The 13,898-nt window shown below is 42.0% G+C and overlaps 1 protein-coding gene across 4 annotated transcripts; it reads right to left on the bottom strand.

The window, feature by feature from the left end:
- Positions 1-76: 76 nt before the first annotated feature.
- Positions 77-13,813, bottom strand: abcf1 (ATP-binding cassette, sub-family F (GCN20), member 1). Of its 4 annotated transcripts, XM_078290173.1 has the most exons (28): positions 13,621-13,813; positions 12,800-12,838; positions 12,531-12,577; positions 12,321-12,398; positions 11,700-11,826; positions 11,543-11,577; positions 11,362-11,451; positions 10,351-10,410; positions 9,949-10,044; positions 9,061-9,117; positions 8,857-8,937; positions 8,675-8,770; positions 7,451-7,573; positions 7,267-7,367; positions 6,210-6,295; positions 5,964-6,103; positions 5,644-5,792; positions 5,460-5,543; positions 4,217-4,341; positions 3,873-3,985; positions 2,793-2,967; positions 2,384-2,458; positions 2,198-2,268; positions 2,079-2,111; positions 1,782-1,950; positions 1,616-1,680; positions 1,456-1,528; positions 77-568 (listed from the first exon to the last, which is right to left on the bottom strand). In XM_078290173.1, the coding sequence occupies exons 1-28, from the start codon at positions 13,679-13,681 to the stop codon at positions 402-404; spliced, it is 2,616 nt and encodes an 871-aa protein (XP_078146299.1). In that variant the 5' UTR covers positions 13,682-13,813; the 3' UTR covers positions 77-401. The 4 variants fall into 4 exon arrangements, with proteins under 4 accessions (XP_078146299.1, XP_071775240.1, XP_078146300.1 ...); XM_071919139.2 differs by lacking the exon at positions 9,061-9,117; XM_078290174.1 differs by lacking the exon at positions 12,800-12,838 and having other exon boundaries at positions 13,621-13,812.
- Positions 13,814-13,898: the final 85 nt, after the last annotated feature.

The following is a 13,898-nucleotide window of genomic DNA, read 5'->3' as shown; positions in this document are numbered from 1 at the left end:
CCATGTGAATTTCCAACTGTTTTTGTATGCTTGAGTTATTATGCATTTTGAAAAGATGCAGTGTAATAAATCACAATAAGATGAAAAATTCATTTATTTTTATTGGTTTGGCTTTTGCAGATCTTCACCACAGACCATTATTCAACATATTTGCTTGGTAGTCCATGTTAAGAGCTTTATTTCTACATATATATATGGATTCAGTGTTGATGTATTGCCATTTCCTCAATAGTGGAACTACCTCCAGTATCTTGCCCCATTATATCCCCTTATCCATGACACCTTAGTGAAACATGCCGACCCATCCAGACGGAGTGTAGGTAGCACTTGATCCAAGAGGATATTGTAGCCCTGCTGTAGCTGGTTATGTTGCTGTGTGTGTAGACGGCGGCTCTCTGCGGTCACTCCTTGACCTTGTGGACCAGGGTCTCTCCCAGTGCCTCCAGCACTTCCCGTTTGTAGTCGTCGAAGTCTCCGTCGATCTGGTTGACCGAGCTGTCCTCTACCACCCACAGCTGGCACTGAGTCTCCGTGATGAGCCTGGCGTCGTGACTCACGATGATCACCGCTGGGGAGAGGACGACAAGGACACAATCCGTTACCATGCTAAAGAAAGACCCGTCGGATAAATGAGCTCTAGACTGGATGGATGGGTTTGACGTCAGAGCTGTTAAGAGTATGTGTCTTGTAGTTCAGAGTATGTAGAAAAAAAATATTTCACATAGTGATGGTTTATTCATGTATCAGCTGTTAATTTTCAAGTATTGTTCAAATTACCATGTTGAATCGGTTTGCAAATTGAACTAAAATTTCAAATAGGTGGGTGTCTGGTTCGACTGCACTCTATACAGTTCTACCTGAGCCGACATGCTTGTAAACATAAAACAAGCTCATTCATTGGCTCGATACAAAAAGGGCACACAGGAGAACATGGAGTGTGGTATTTGTTACCTGCCTGCCTCAGCAATGACTTCAATGCCGACTGCCTACTCGTTACATGATACTCAAAACAGAATACTGCTACAATACTGTACAATTCATTCAGTGAGTGAGCAATTCAGTTGCTAGTGTATGGGTTAATAGCTCAGTTGCTGTATCAGAAACGTCCGATACAGCAACTGAACCATTTGTTCAGTCTGAAGCATCCGTTCAGGTGAGGAGGCAGTGCCACCTTTTGGTCAAAAGACTTGGTACAAATATGAGTGACTTGTTCAACAGTTGCTAGTGTATGGGTAAGTAGCTCACTTGCTGTATCAGACTTCGTCTCAGACTGAATGAACTGGGGTAGCCCAAAGCACTGCTGGCTACGGAACTCATTTTTCCAAAGCTGAATCAAATGAACTGATTGTAAATCGATTCACAACTGACGAACAGCCCAAAAGAATTGAGTTAGTTATAAGAATTGGTCTTCCCACCACTATGCAAAGAGTATTCTCGCTGTATAACGGTGCATACCTCCTTTGTACTCATTGATGGCCTCTGACAAGGCATCGATCGACTCAATGTCCAGATTGTTAGTAGGTTCATCCTAGTAGATGAGAGAAGAAAATGAGTCAATCAGAATTCATTCAAGCATCACATATACAGTATGAACAAAAGTCTTACTGGCACTTACCAAGATAAGGACATCAGGTTGCCGGCAGGAAAGCTCAGCAAACACTACTCGGGCCTTCTGACCTCCTGTTGACAGAAGTACGGATGGCATGTTAGAAAATACTGCTCTGCTTCAAATACTAATTTCAATGCCTGACCATTCGTGTTCATCATTTCGCTGTTCGTACCGGAGAGTTTGGATATCTGAATGGTGTGTGCGTGGCTCTCTAGGCCAAAACGTCCCAGGCACTTCCTGCTGTCCTGGTAGGGCAGGTTGAAGTTCCTCATCAGGTACTCTGTGGCCGCCTCCTCCATGTTCAACTGGTCAGCATACTGCTGGTTGAAGAAGCCCACTTTCTGCAGAGAGCCAAAACACACAGTGTCCTTTATGTAAACTGACCAATGTTCTGCCATGGAACAGGATAGGGAAGAAATATAATTATCTGACCCACAAAGATGTGTGAAAATGCGAAACAGTTACTCACCAGTCGATGATTCTTCCTCATCTCACCTTTGGTCTGAAAGATTAACAAAAAAATTCAGTTCACCACACAAGTCCATAGGTCTCGACAAAGCAAAGCCTGTGGCATTTCTACACACTTACTGGATTTAATTTCCCGGTGAGCAGCAGTAATAGGGTACTCTTCCCCACACCGTTGGGTCCAACTATACAAACTGAGGAAGGAAATATGCATGTCAGACATAAAAAGGGGAAACAGTAGGAGTTGAACAGACTGATTTGAGGTACCGTACAGTATAAATGCCTTAGATTTAAAAGCAGTGTACTTACCCCTAGATTCCATATCAATTCCAAAGTCGACATTCTTGAACAGGGGCTTCTGACTATCATAGCCAAAGTCAACAGCTGTTTTAGGCAGAAGCAGAGTAGAGTTGGCTTACAACATTAAAGGTGCTGTTCCATATCAACAAAAACAAGGAGGAAAACCTGCAGCCTGTTGTACCAGTTGACCTTAAGTTCAACTGTAGGCTTGAGCGTACGTTTGAACGTAAATTCCAAGTTCATGCCCTACTGGTTAAGATGTACCTTAAGTCTCCATGGTGCAACTAAACAAAGACACAGCTGTAGTGTCAAACTAGTTTCAATGTAATATTTAGTGTAGACTTTACATCCTAATGATAAAACGATCAAAGCATGTTCAGCTGCTGCAACAGGCTGAAGATTCCTAAAAGTCTCTTACTGTGTAGTCCCAAGATGGGTGGAGAGAGTGGAGGTGGGTTGGGGAAGGTGAACTTGACGGTGTACTCTTTAGGCCTCTTCAGCAGCTCTGTGGCGTCCTGGCTCTCCTCCTCCATACCGCTCTTCTTCTTGCCTTTCTGCTGCTTTCTGGTCAGGGCTTCCTTTGTCTGCTTCTCCTGAGAGGAAAATCAAAACGATGGTGTGAGCAGCAAGACCAAGAGATCGTGAGGGATGGCTATGGGGAAAGCATGGGCATCAACTGGATGTGTCAAAGGTGTGGCACTTGGCATAGTTTAGCTTGAGTGAGTCCAGATTTGATCTTTTGGTTTTTCTCATCATAAAGAGAGCAAAGATCAAGCAAAACAATTGCCAGAAATCAACTGGGAAGCCACTGGTTCATATAAAGTCATCAAGGGAGCAATCAGGACCAGTGTTCCCTCTAAGCTGACAGTTTGGTGACCTATGTCTAATAATTTATCACACCAACTAAATAACATCTTGTCAGACTCACTTCGTTCCCAGAAATGTAGTTGATTGAAGTGGGTTTGAAAGTGTTAATCACAAATGATATTCGATGCAGAGACTTTGCCATAGCTAATAGGCTGGTGACGCCACCGCAAAGTTTACTACACCTTCTGTTCATTTCAACAGAACAGCGCACGACAAGTTCGCTTCCAGTTGTGAAGCTACTTCACTTCGTTCACTCACTAACTTTGACCTGCGAATTTGACTCGGCAATGCTCAATCAATACAAAAGGAGTGGGTGGGATTGACCCCCTTCTGCCAACATGGAGGAAGCTCTCATTTTAGTGGTGTCGGGTTACCACAGTATTTTATCAGCATGATAGCCAAAACCTTCTTTAGGTTGTGACTCAAGTACATACACATCAACATATCTTGCTAGCAATGAACGCAAGTCAGTGCTACCTCCATTGGCCACTCCGCTAGTACTACACAGGCGCAAAAGGATTATATAATTTTTTGTGCCTCAGCGTGTGAATAGACTTCACTAAACCCTAAGGGCCCGGTCACACTACTATTGGCCAAGTGAACTGACCCCCCAGTGGAAAGCTATACTCACGGCCTGTTTGGTTGACTTGCCACCAGCCTTTAGGTCCTTGAGTTTCTTCTCCTGCTTGTCGTACTGCTTCTGGAGCTCCTTCTGCTTCTGCACGTACATTTTCTTGAAGGTCACTACGAGAGAGGCAGAGAACGCATGTAATGTAATGCAGGGTTAGGGTTAGGGTTCTAGTCAGTGTTGGAGCTTGGGGCTCCTGATGCCCCAGCTGAAAAAATTCTAGGGGAAACCCTGATGTATTGTGTCACCTATAATCAACAAGTATTAGCCAGAGCGATGGTATCCACTCAAAAGACACCATACACACAAACAATCTGCATATGTTGCTGTTGAAAGTAGATACATACGGTAATTTCCCCTGTAATAGTAGAGTTTCTGGTTGTCCAGGTGGATGATATCCGTACAAACATCGTCAAGGAAACTCTGGTCGTGGGAAACTATGAGGAGAGTCTTCTTCCAGCCTTGAAGGTAGCTTTAAGTAGAGGGGAATATCAAATGTCTAACACACAGACTTCTAGCACACAAGCTCAGCAATGGTCTACAGCTGTTAAACAGCTACAGAACTGCAAGTCTCAATTTCCTTTATTCACATTGCAGTCATATTTAATTTATGTTTTACTCAGGGTGGGAAACCCTACCTGGAAGACCGAGAAGCAAATGGAAACCGTGGTCTTTGGACAAAACTTTTAAAACATACACCAAATTACTTATTAAAAATGAGAAAATGAGCAGAGTTGGAGAAGGTCCAAATCAAAGACTACTGCAACTGGATTGATGTTGATCCATGACATTAGATAATGTTACCATTCAGCTACTTCATGTTGTTATGTTATATTTCTCCAATGATATAAGACAAAAAGCATCACACACTCTAGCACCATATTCATATTTTTTTTACTGACGTTTTGCCATAAAGCCTTCCTCTTGGGCTTACAAGTGAGAATGAATGAATATTTCTCCAAACCAACTATGCTGAATTGTGTAAGTTGTTGCCAAGAACCAGTTTTAATAGTAGCAGTTTTGACTGGCTAAAGTGACCTAAGCTAGCATTAAAAGTAGCTAGCAGACACAGCTAACATGAACAATATGACTGTCAAACAAGCACCGCTAAGGACATGAAGCACAATTTTAACATATCACTAATATTAAAGATAAAGGCGGTTAATGCTGTCAGTTAATAAGAATTAGACAGAGCTGGTTTTAAGATAAATAACATTAACAACATGAAGTAGCTGACTGCTAGCATTAGCTAACTGTTGCTGTGGTCTTTGATTTGGACCTTCTCCAGCTCTGTTCTCAGTGATATCGCAGGACAAGTTTGGATAATTTTGGCGTACATTTTCAATGTCCTGTCCAAAGACCGGTTGAGTTTGAGTTTTCATCACTGTCTTGCAGGTAGGGTTTCCCACTCAGAGTACGACGCAATTCAAATATAGCCGTGTGAATAAAGTCTCACTAAAACAATACAAATCAACGAGATAAAGTCTATTCCTGATTTTAAATTAAAAACCACCATTATACTTAAATGTTAATGAGGAATTGGCTTGATCTGTCAGAGGGAAGAGTCCAGATTAAAAAGCTGCATCATACTTGTTGAGCCAGATGACGGCGTTCAGGTCCAGATGGTTGGTGGGCTCGTCCAGCATCAGCAGAGTGGGCTCCATGAACAGAGCTCTGCAAGCAAATGGGTACAGATGAGAAGAGTGAAAGACAACTCCATAACATGTATATATACGCAACCAGTTCCATATGAGTTACATATGGAGGTAAGTACCTGGCGAGGGACACTCTCATTCTCCAGCCTCCGGAGAACTTCTTGGTGGGTCTGTTCTGCATCTCGGGGGTGAAAGACAGACCAGCCAGGATCCTTCTGGCTTTAGCCTCAGCAGCTGCAGCTCCAATCACCCTCAGCTCCTCATAGATCTGGAGAGACAACAGTCAGCTGTGATATTTGACTAGGAGGAGAGGTGGTTCCATCTAGGGCTCGACTGATACAGGTTTCAAATGCCAAAACTGATGATTTTTTAAATGAAGCTGCCGATAGCAGATATTCAAGATCTTTAACCCAACATTAAATGATTTAAAAAAGCTCACCTTCTCCAGCCTCTCTGCCACACTGTCCTCTCCCTTCTCCAGCAGAACCTGAAGCCGTTTCTCCTCGTCCAGAAGCTTCAGACGCCGGGTGTCTGCCTTCAGCACCGCCTGGACTGCCGGCGTGTCATCCGCTACCACCTCTAACAGGCACACCGACACATGGCAGAGTGAATGGAGGATCACAAAAATGAGGAGAACAATACAGCAGATGAAATGACTAAGAGCACATTTTGACAGGTCACTTACCTTGTTCACATAGCAGCACATCAATGTTGGGGGGAATACTGAGGGCTCTGTTGGCAATATGCTTCAGCAATGTGGTCTTTCCTTTGCTGATAGAGGAGAGACAGAAAGAGGGAGGGTTAGATCATTTCTTACACGTCTAGGTGAACATCAAGCAAGAGAACCAATCAACATCAACAAGAACGAGAATTTGACCGATCACAACCAGACTGAACCACAGTTCAAACGGACCACGACCACCTTTGATTTAGCTGGCTATCTTAAGTTGGCTGATGGCTGGTGAAATTCTTAAGGTATTAAGTAAACAAACTCACTGAATTGATTGAATTCTATATCTTTTTCCTGACAAACCTAACTATTATGGACCATGCTATCGTAGCTTTCCAGTTCTATCGTTGTTTCTGTAGCTAAATAAGACCAACGTTAGCAGAAGTCACTGAATGTTTGGTGTTGACAGCTAACCATTACGTTATGTGAATTTACCAGCAAGTTACGGCTCCAGATATTTGTTGTCCATAGGTGAGATTAGATTGAGAGACATTTTCTTGTTTGAAATTGTGAATGACATACATACTTGTTTGAAATTGTGAATGACATACATAGTATTCAAGGTTATTCAACTTTTGACAGCTTATGATTGCTGCTCATAATGAATGTGTATGACTGATTAGCATTTTGTAATCCAATGCTGAAGTTTCATTTTATACATTCAAATTCAAAATGTCAAGATGTAGCCAAATGTTAGTCATCAGGCTAACGACTACCCTGCTTCCTGGAATGCCCTGGTATTTACAGAAGTCGTTTATGGTAACATTTGGTGCTCAAAAAGGTAAAGCATGTACTGAACTACAAAGTAACTCACCAACTATTTTGAATGACTGTATTGGATAATTGCAATGATATGGGGACAGTGTAGTGTAATAACTAACTAAATTATATTTTCATACTGGTGGTCATGGTTCTTTTCATATAGCATATAGAAAACAGAGGTAGTGGGCTATTTTATCTAGCCATTTTGGCTGAGTCAACTATTCATATTAAGTCAGAAAGAGAGATTTACCCATTTGGTCCAACCAAACCATATCTTCTTCCTGCCACAATCAGAAGGTCAGCGTTGACAAAGAGCTCCTTTCCGTGAGCAGATATGCTAAACCTCTCCAGCTGAAGAAAAGAAATCACAGATCTTCAGGAACAGCTACACATGAACTGGAGAAAAAGTTTTGACTGAGCAGATGGCGGGTAACCTTGATATCCGAGGCGTTCTCCAGCATGGCCTGTCTGGAAGACATCTCAGCCTGGGAAATGGAGAAATCTCCCTCCATGGCGTTCTGAGCCCGAACACTGGCGACCTGACGCTCATACTCCAGCTGTGATTATAAACACCAATATAGAGAAATAAAAGATGGGATTCAAACACGGAGTAGAAATGCATCCTTGCTATTCTTAAGCTTCTAATTAGGGTTAGATGAAAAAAGGGGCGATATTTGCCTTTTATGGACGACACTGACTGGTCATCTGGTGAGTATGTTTTTGTTATTTTTATTTCAGATATCTGACCAGAAAAACCATTCCAGTGTGGAGTGGGAGGATTTTACGCAACAGCTTCAGTCACCTCAATTTGTGGGACAGGACACTGTTCTCTATTGCAACCCCACTTAGACTGATAAGACAGATGGATTTTTACATAAAAATCTTGCCAAGTGAAGCTGTAACAATATTGAATATTGGCACAAAATATCAGCTATCAGCGGCTTCAATCCAACTATTTGTATCTGCCTTCAAAAACTCATATTGGTCAAACCCCAATTCTAACAGTGTTTCTGAAAGACCGGCTGAGCTATAGAATGGATTTCAGTAGAAAATGGCAAACCTTGAGGGATGAGGAAGGAATAGTCTTGATATTTTTCATAAAATTCCTGAACTGTCTTCTTTAGAAATTAGCCGTTATGATGCCTAAACATTTCCAGAATTTTGTGGCCATCAATTCACTGCGCACGACACAGTCCAATCAAACTACCCAGTATAGGTACCCATGGTCAGACAAGGTAATAAAACGAGACAGTCACACTTTTATTGAGCTTTCCTCCTGCATCACATGCCCTGACTTCAAAATTAAGTCCATGAGCTAAGCTACTTTCCCTCAAACCTCATTGAGATGCACAACTTCTTCTTTTGTGTATTTATTGCTGGACAGGTTGCATTTAAGGGACTTGGTGGGGAAACATTTGGAGAGATGGTGTGTCTCTGTATGGTCTTTTGTCTCTAATACATTTGGCTACTTAATTTAAACAGGAATTTAACTGGAAGTGGCACAGCAGCTTATTACAAAAGTTATTGCTAGTATTGATCTACACAAAACATAACAGAAAGGCAAATTCGTTCATGTAGTCTATGCCAATATCCATCAACCCATCCATCCAGTCGCTCGCAGTGTGAAGATGCAATTAGAAGTACTGTATCATAATTACCAGTTTCTTTTTCTTCTTCTTCTCCTTTTTGCTAAGGTTAGCAAATGGGTCATCTTCCCCCTGCTTGGCCTGCTCTGCTATAACATCCTCAGCACACTGATTAAAGCCAGAGAAAGTGAAAAAGTTAACACCGCTGGTCAAAAGCGAAGACCAAGAGACAGCTTCGGGAAGGACAAACGTACCATCATTGTGTCGGCTGTATCGCTATCATCTTCCTCCTCATCTTCATCGTCACTGCGTGGTCGCTCAGCGGGTTTTCCCTTCTACATAAGGAAAAGTTCAATCAGATCATGATTACTTTCAAGATGCTGACAACGAGAAGTAATGGCATATCCAAGCGGGAAGAACTCCAGGTCATGTCGCCTATATCAGCCTTGTTTACTTGCCTTCTGCTGCTCTTTCTTGCCCTTCTTTGGCTTATCTTCTTCATCCTCCTCTAGTGACTACAGAATAGAAACAGAATGTCTAACCCTACATTCAGACAGAGTGCGAGAAAAACATTCAGAGGCGGCGTGAATGCATGCAATGGAAGGCGGCCAACGGAGCGAGATGGACGCAACTTTAATTGAGGTGAAGAGGTGTTCGTTCCAGTAGACATTTTTCAATAAAAAAAGTCCACTGGGTATTTGTGACCAACACCACTGACCAAAAAGGTTAACAGCTAGATTCCCCAAAGAAGACATTGGTGGTGCTGCTGCCAAGCCTGGCACAAACGGACTAAAGTGCAGCATGATGGAATGAAAAATATTATACTGAAGCAGAGTTTCAGACTATTCTACACCGTCTCATCAAGAAAGATGTCCACCAAAACCAGTCATCATAATGGCTGGTCTGTTTCTTTTTCTTTCTTTCTTTCTTTCCACCAAACTCTACTGTTTACAATCTGACCTGACCATCCGCAAAACTAGATCACTCCACCAGTAACGCATTTCCACCCGACAGCAGTCTGTACTGCGGCAGAGAAAAATAGTTCTGTGATTTCCTGATTAGCGAAAGTGTGCGTAATGGCGGAATTGTGTCATGTTTACTCTCAACTCCCCTAGAGAGCCTACAAACGTCTTTTTTGGAGATATTTTGACAAACCCGATTTGGACTCATTATTAGCAGCAAGAGGCCTAGCAGCGGCGTAGTCAATATTCACTGTGGGTCCAAGTACTACAGGTATGTAAGAGACAAATTATATATAGGTCCAAAATCACAAAACTTTAAAGGCTCTGACGCAAAATGCTCTACAGAAATTTTGTCCCAGAATAGAATAGTGACTCTGCTCTCACCTTGGACTGCTTGGCTTCTGCCTTCTTGGTCTTCGGCACCACTTTCTTTTCATCCTCATCCATCTTCTCCACTTCATCCTCCTCATCAGATGAAGCCTGGCAATTTCACATATACAAGTCAGCGTAAGCAGAGTTTTCTATATCTATGAAATCTCAGACATTCAGACTGATTAAAGCCGCAAATGAGCTGTGAACGATCAGGCAGAAAGACAGTGTGATGAGAAAGAGTGAAATAAAATGAATGGAAAAGAGAACACTCTGTGTGAGACCAAGCTGCTTTCCACAGTCAAAACCTGTTCCGTGGACGAATGAGAGGACAGAGGGAAGTGCAGGTAAAAGATAGGGACTGAGACAGATGGCATGGTAAAGATAATATAGAAAGAGACGCTTTCCAGCACCCACCTTCACCTTCTTGACCTTAGATTTATCTTTTTTCTTGCCCTTAGAAACCTTCTCAACCTCCTGTATCAAAGACGCACAGACACGTACACAGATACACCCAGCATTTTTAGAATACCGATAGTCATGCAGCATTTAAAGCAGAGATATTGTTGAAAAAAAAAAAAAAACCTGGGCTGCTTCACCAATGTATTAGGCTACATTCTTGTATCTTTACAAGTCCCAAATACAACTAATCATTAGTCTAATGCCACGTTCATGTCATATGGAAGAAGCATATCATAGAGTTATGATAGAGTATTTTACGATCAACGGATATTATCTTCTTCTGACAGACATTGAGGAGCAAAGGAAATGGATTTGCTGCCATGTTTTCAGCCTTTGCTGTCACACTTCCACAATTCACGATGCCAAGTGGGAGATATTGGAGCCAAAATTCTCACGTCCTATTTGTAATTACCACAACGAACAACGAGGTTGATGAGAACGTTTTTCCCAGTCAGCAGCTCATATTAACAGTAAATCCCATATGACGTGAACGTGGCATAACACTAACAGTACATATAGACGCAGGGATAAGAAAATACCAGGCTGAGAGGCAGAGGGACAGAAAGGGAGGGGGGAGGGGATCACACATGGAATATTTCAGTATAGTGGAGAGACATAGTAGACAAAGATCAGTGAATTAGTTAAAATATCATATAAAATAAAAACGTTCTTTAGATTAACTATGAACAGCCTGTAAATTAGTCAGTTAATGGAATATGCCAACACACCAACAACCAAGACTGAAAACTGCTCATTCTGCACTAGTACTGACTGTTGTAGTCAGACAATAGTCAGACAATACATTATTGTTCTGCCTATTTACATTTACCACATGCAGGATCTAACGTTGGTGAGTCCAGCTTTCTGTGGACGGATCTTGCCTAGTGCAGCTTTAAAGCAAGAATGTGTCGATTAGTTCCATCTGTGCGCGTTAGTTTTGAGTTATGCGGAAAAACAGCGATGTACCTTTTTAGGCGGTTCATCTTCATCGTCCAAATCACCGTCCTCATCCTCATCGCTCTGGCCCTGGCTGAGAGCGGCAAAGATGTTTCCGCCCTAAGGGAAACCAAAGATACTTCAACTGCAAAACACAGGGAGGCACAAAGCACAACATGCCATCCCTTTACGATGAAAATAAATGACTAACCTTATTCTTCTTTCCTCCTTTACTGGGGACGATGACTGTGGAGAACAACCAAGCAGTTTTGAGTTGTCATCACAGTTGATGAGGACTGTAACTAATGCATGAGCACAACATTCTTATCAAATCAAATAGGATCATTCCAAGAAGGCAGTCAACTTACCCGGCTCTTCATCTTCATCACTGGCCTGCACTGACAGCTTCTTCAGCCTCTGCATAACCTCCTCATCATCCTCATCATCTCCTTCTCCACCTCTTCCTTTCCGGCGGTCTTTCTTCTTTTTCTGAGCCTGACAACGACAATTTTAAATGGAAATATCAACCAGTAGAAAGGATGTTAAGTATTACGGTTCGACTGATATGGGTTTTGGAAGGCCATAATGACTTGAAATACTTCTCCAATTTTTTTTTAGTCAACCTGAAGTGCCAGGTGGGTGGGGTTTGCCTTTTTAGTACCATTCTGTTTTTGAGTAGGCAAGTTACCATTCACAGAACAGTATTTTGGTTGCTTTCAGACAACATTCTCTGGTTGGATGAATTTGACCTGGTGCTAAATATCAATACATGTGACAAACTCCACCCACCTGGCCCTTTAAGCAGAGCAAAACGAACGCTCCAAAACAAGAAAAAGTATTTGCAGGCCTTCAATAACTAAAAACTGTCATTTCACATTGTTAGCTGACCAGTTCACTTTGGCTACAATTTGGAAATGTACAGTTGTTTGAAATAGTCTACCACCAGTCAACACAATAGCTACATAGGCCTAGTTTCAGAGTGACTATACCTGCTTTCCTTTTGTGTCCCTCACAGGTGCCTCATCTTCCTTTTCAGCTTTACCGTCTGTGGCGAGCTCCTCAAAGAACTGGAGGAAAACATTCAGACAAGGAACAGCTCAGATGAGATGTATAGGGGCTTCAACTGCACAGACAAAACGTCGACTAACACATAAACCAGTTTACCATTTCGAAATTGAGTAAAATAAAATCTCACTCACACTCTTTTTGCCCTTTTTATCTTTCTTTCCTTTCTTCACAGTTTTTTCTGTTGGGTGGAGAAGAGAGTGTTAGTCTAACTGGGGAGAAAAACATATCAGTAATTGGTATATAGCTCAGGGCAAAAACCACTGGGACACAACTACTTGCCAAGGGTATTACTACAAACTGCAGTTACACTAAATAACATCGCTAATGCTAATGGGACCAACACAAAGAAACTCACAGCTACGATAGGTGTTATTAAGGGATGAACAAGTACGAATAATACCTGTTTTTAGACTGATTTCGCTGTCAAGTTCAGACGAAACTGTCAGGTACAAATTTCAATGAATACAATGGCATTGCATCAGTCTCCCATGATGTAGGCTATGAGCAGACGCGTCAAGGATAGTTTAGATAAGCGTTGCCAACCATGTCATTTTGAAACATGACGTCGTTAGATTTCCTATGTATCAAATAAAACAGGCTTTAATATCTTACAGTATGAGTGACTCAGCTAATCTGGCTAACGCATGCATAGCTTGCTAACGTTAGTAGCACTTGCCGGCCAAATCGTGCCGTCCTCTAACATTACAATACTGCCAAGGTCCATTCAAAAATTGAGCAATTGAATATGCTTTTGTCTGTCGGGAAAGGTACATTCGTGGTAGAACATGACTTAAGACCATTACTGCAGTTGTAGAGTTCACTCTTAAATTCTGCATTAATGTAATACACTAAGCAGCACTTCTTTCGATAAGATTTCAACTTTTACTATTGGTTCGCCTCTTGTTCCCACCATCTTCTCCCACCAAGATAAACCGTGGATGTCGGTAGTGAGTAATGTGAAAGTTGAAATTTTATTGAAATAAAGTGCCGTTAGGTGGATCATGTATATACCGAATTGACCAGAAGACGATAACGATTCGTAAAGGTCTAAAGGCATGTTCTACGATGTGTACCTTTGCCAAAGATTAAGGAATCGTTAAAATGACAGACATTTTAATACAGTTTGGCATACCATCGCATCCATCGCATTAGCTGCAGTTAGCTTGCTGGCTGCTAAGCTAAGCTCCAGCCCAAGCTTCTACATAGTTAACGTTAGCTTACCTGCTGCCGGGGCGACTTCATCGCCCTCCCACTCTGGCTCTTCTTTCGCTTTCTTGGGCATTTTGTTACTTGGATCAACTGTGACTTTATTAAAATAACTTAAAACTATTTTCTGGTTTCAGACAGTAAGGTTTATCAGCCGCACACATGTCATGCGGCCTTATTTCCCACTTGGTTGATGATGCGGCGCCACCACTGAATTTCATTGGCCGCTTAATGGTTGTAGTATCACAGCGCCACCTACAAAGATATGTAACTTTCTTCATAGGTAGGCCAAA

This window comes from Centroberyx gerrardi, chromosome 19, assembly GCF_048128805.1.
Source record: "Centroberyx gerrardi isolate f3 chromosome 19, fCenGer3.hap1.cur.20231027, whole genome shotgun sequence".
Taxonomy (NCBI): domain Eukaryota; kingdom Metazoa; phylum Chordata; class Actinopteri; order Beryciformes; family Berycidae; genus Centroberyx; species Centroberyx gerrardi.
This window is presented reverse-complemented; position numbering and strand designations above follow the sequence as displayed.

What these genes read in the sequence shown, in the direction of transcription:
- abcf1 (XM_078290173.1), bottom strand. Translation starts at nt 13,681, where the DNA reads ATGCCCAAGAAAGCGAAAGAAGAGCCAGAGTGGGAGGGCGATGAAGTC. An exon ending in GGGACACAAAAGGAAAGCAG is followed by an intron (nt 11,827 to 12,320) that starts GTATAGTCACTC and finishes TGTCGTTGTCAG; the next exon opens with GCTCAGAAAAAGAAGAAAGA. An exon ending in ACCCATCTTGGGACTACACA is followed by an intron (nt 2,459 to 2,792) that starts GTAAGAGACTTT and finishes TGCCTAAAACAG; the next exon opens with CTGTTGACTTTGGCTATGAT.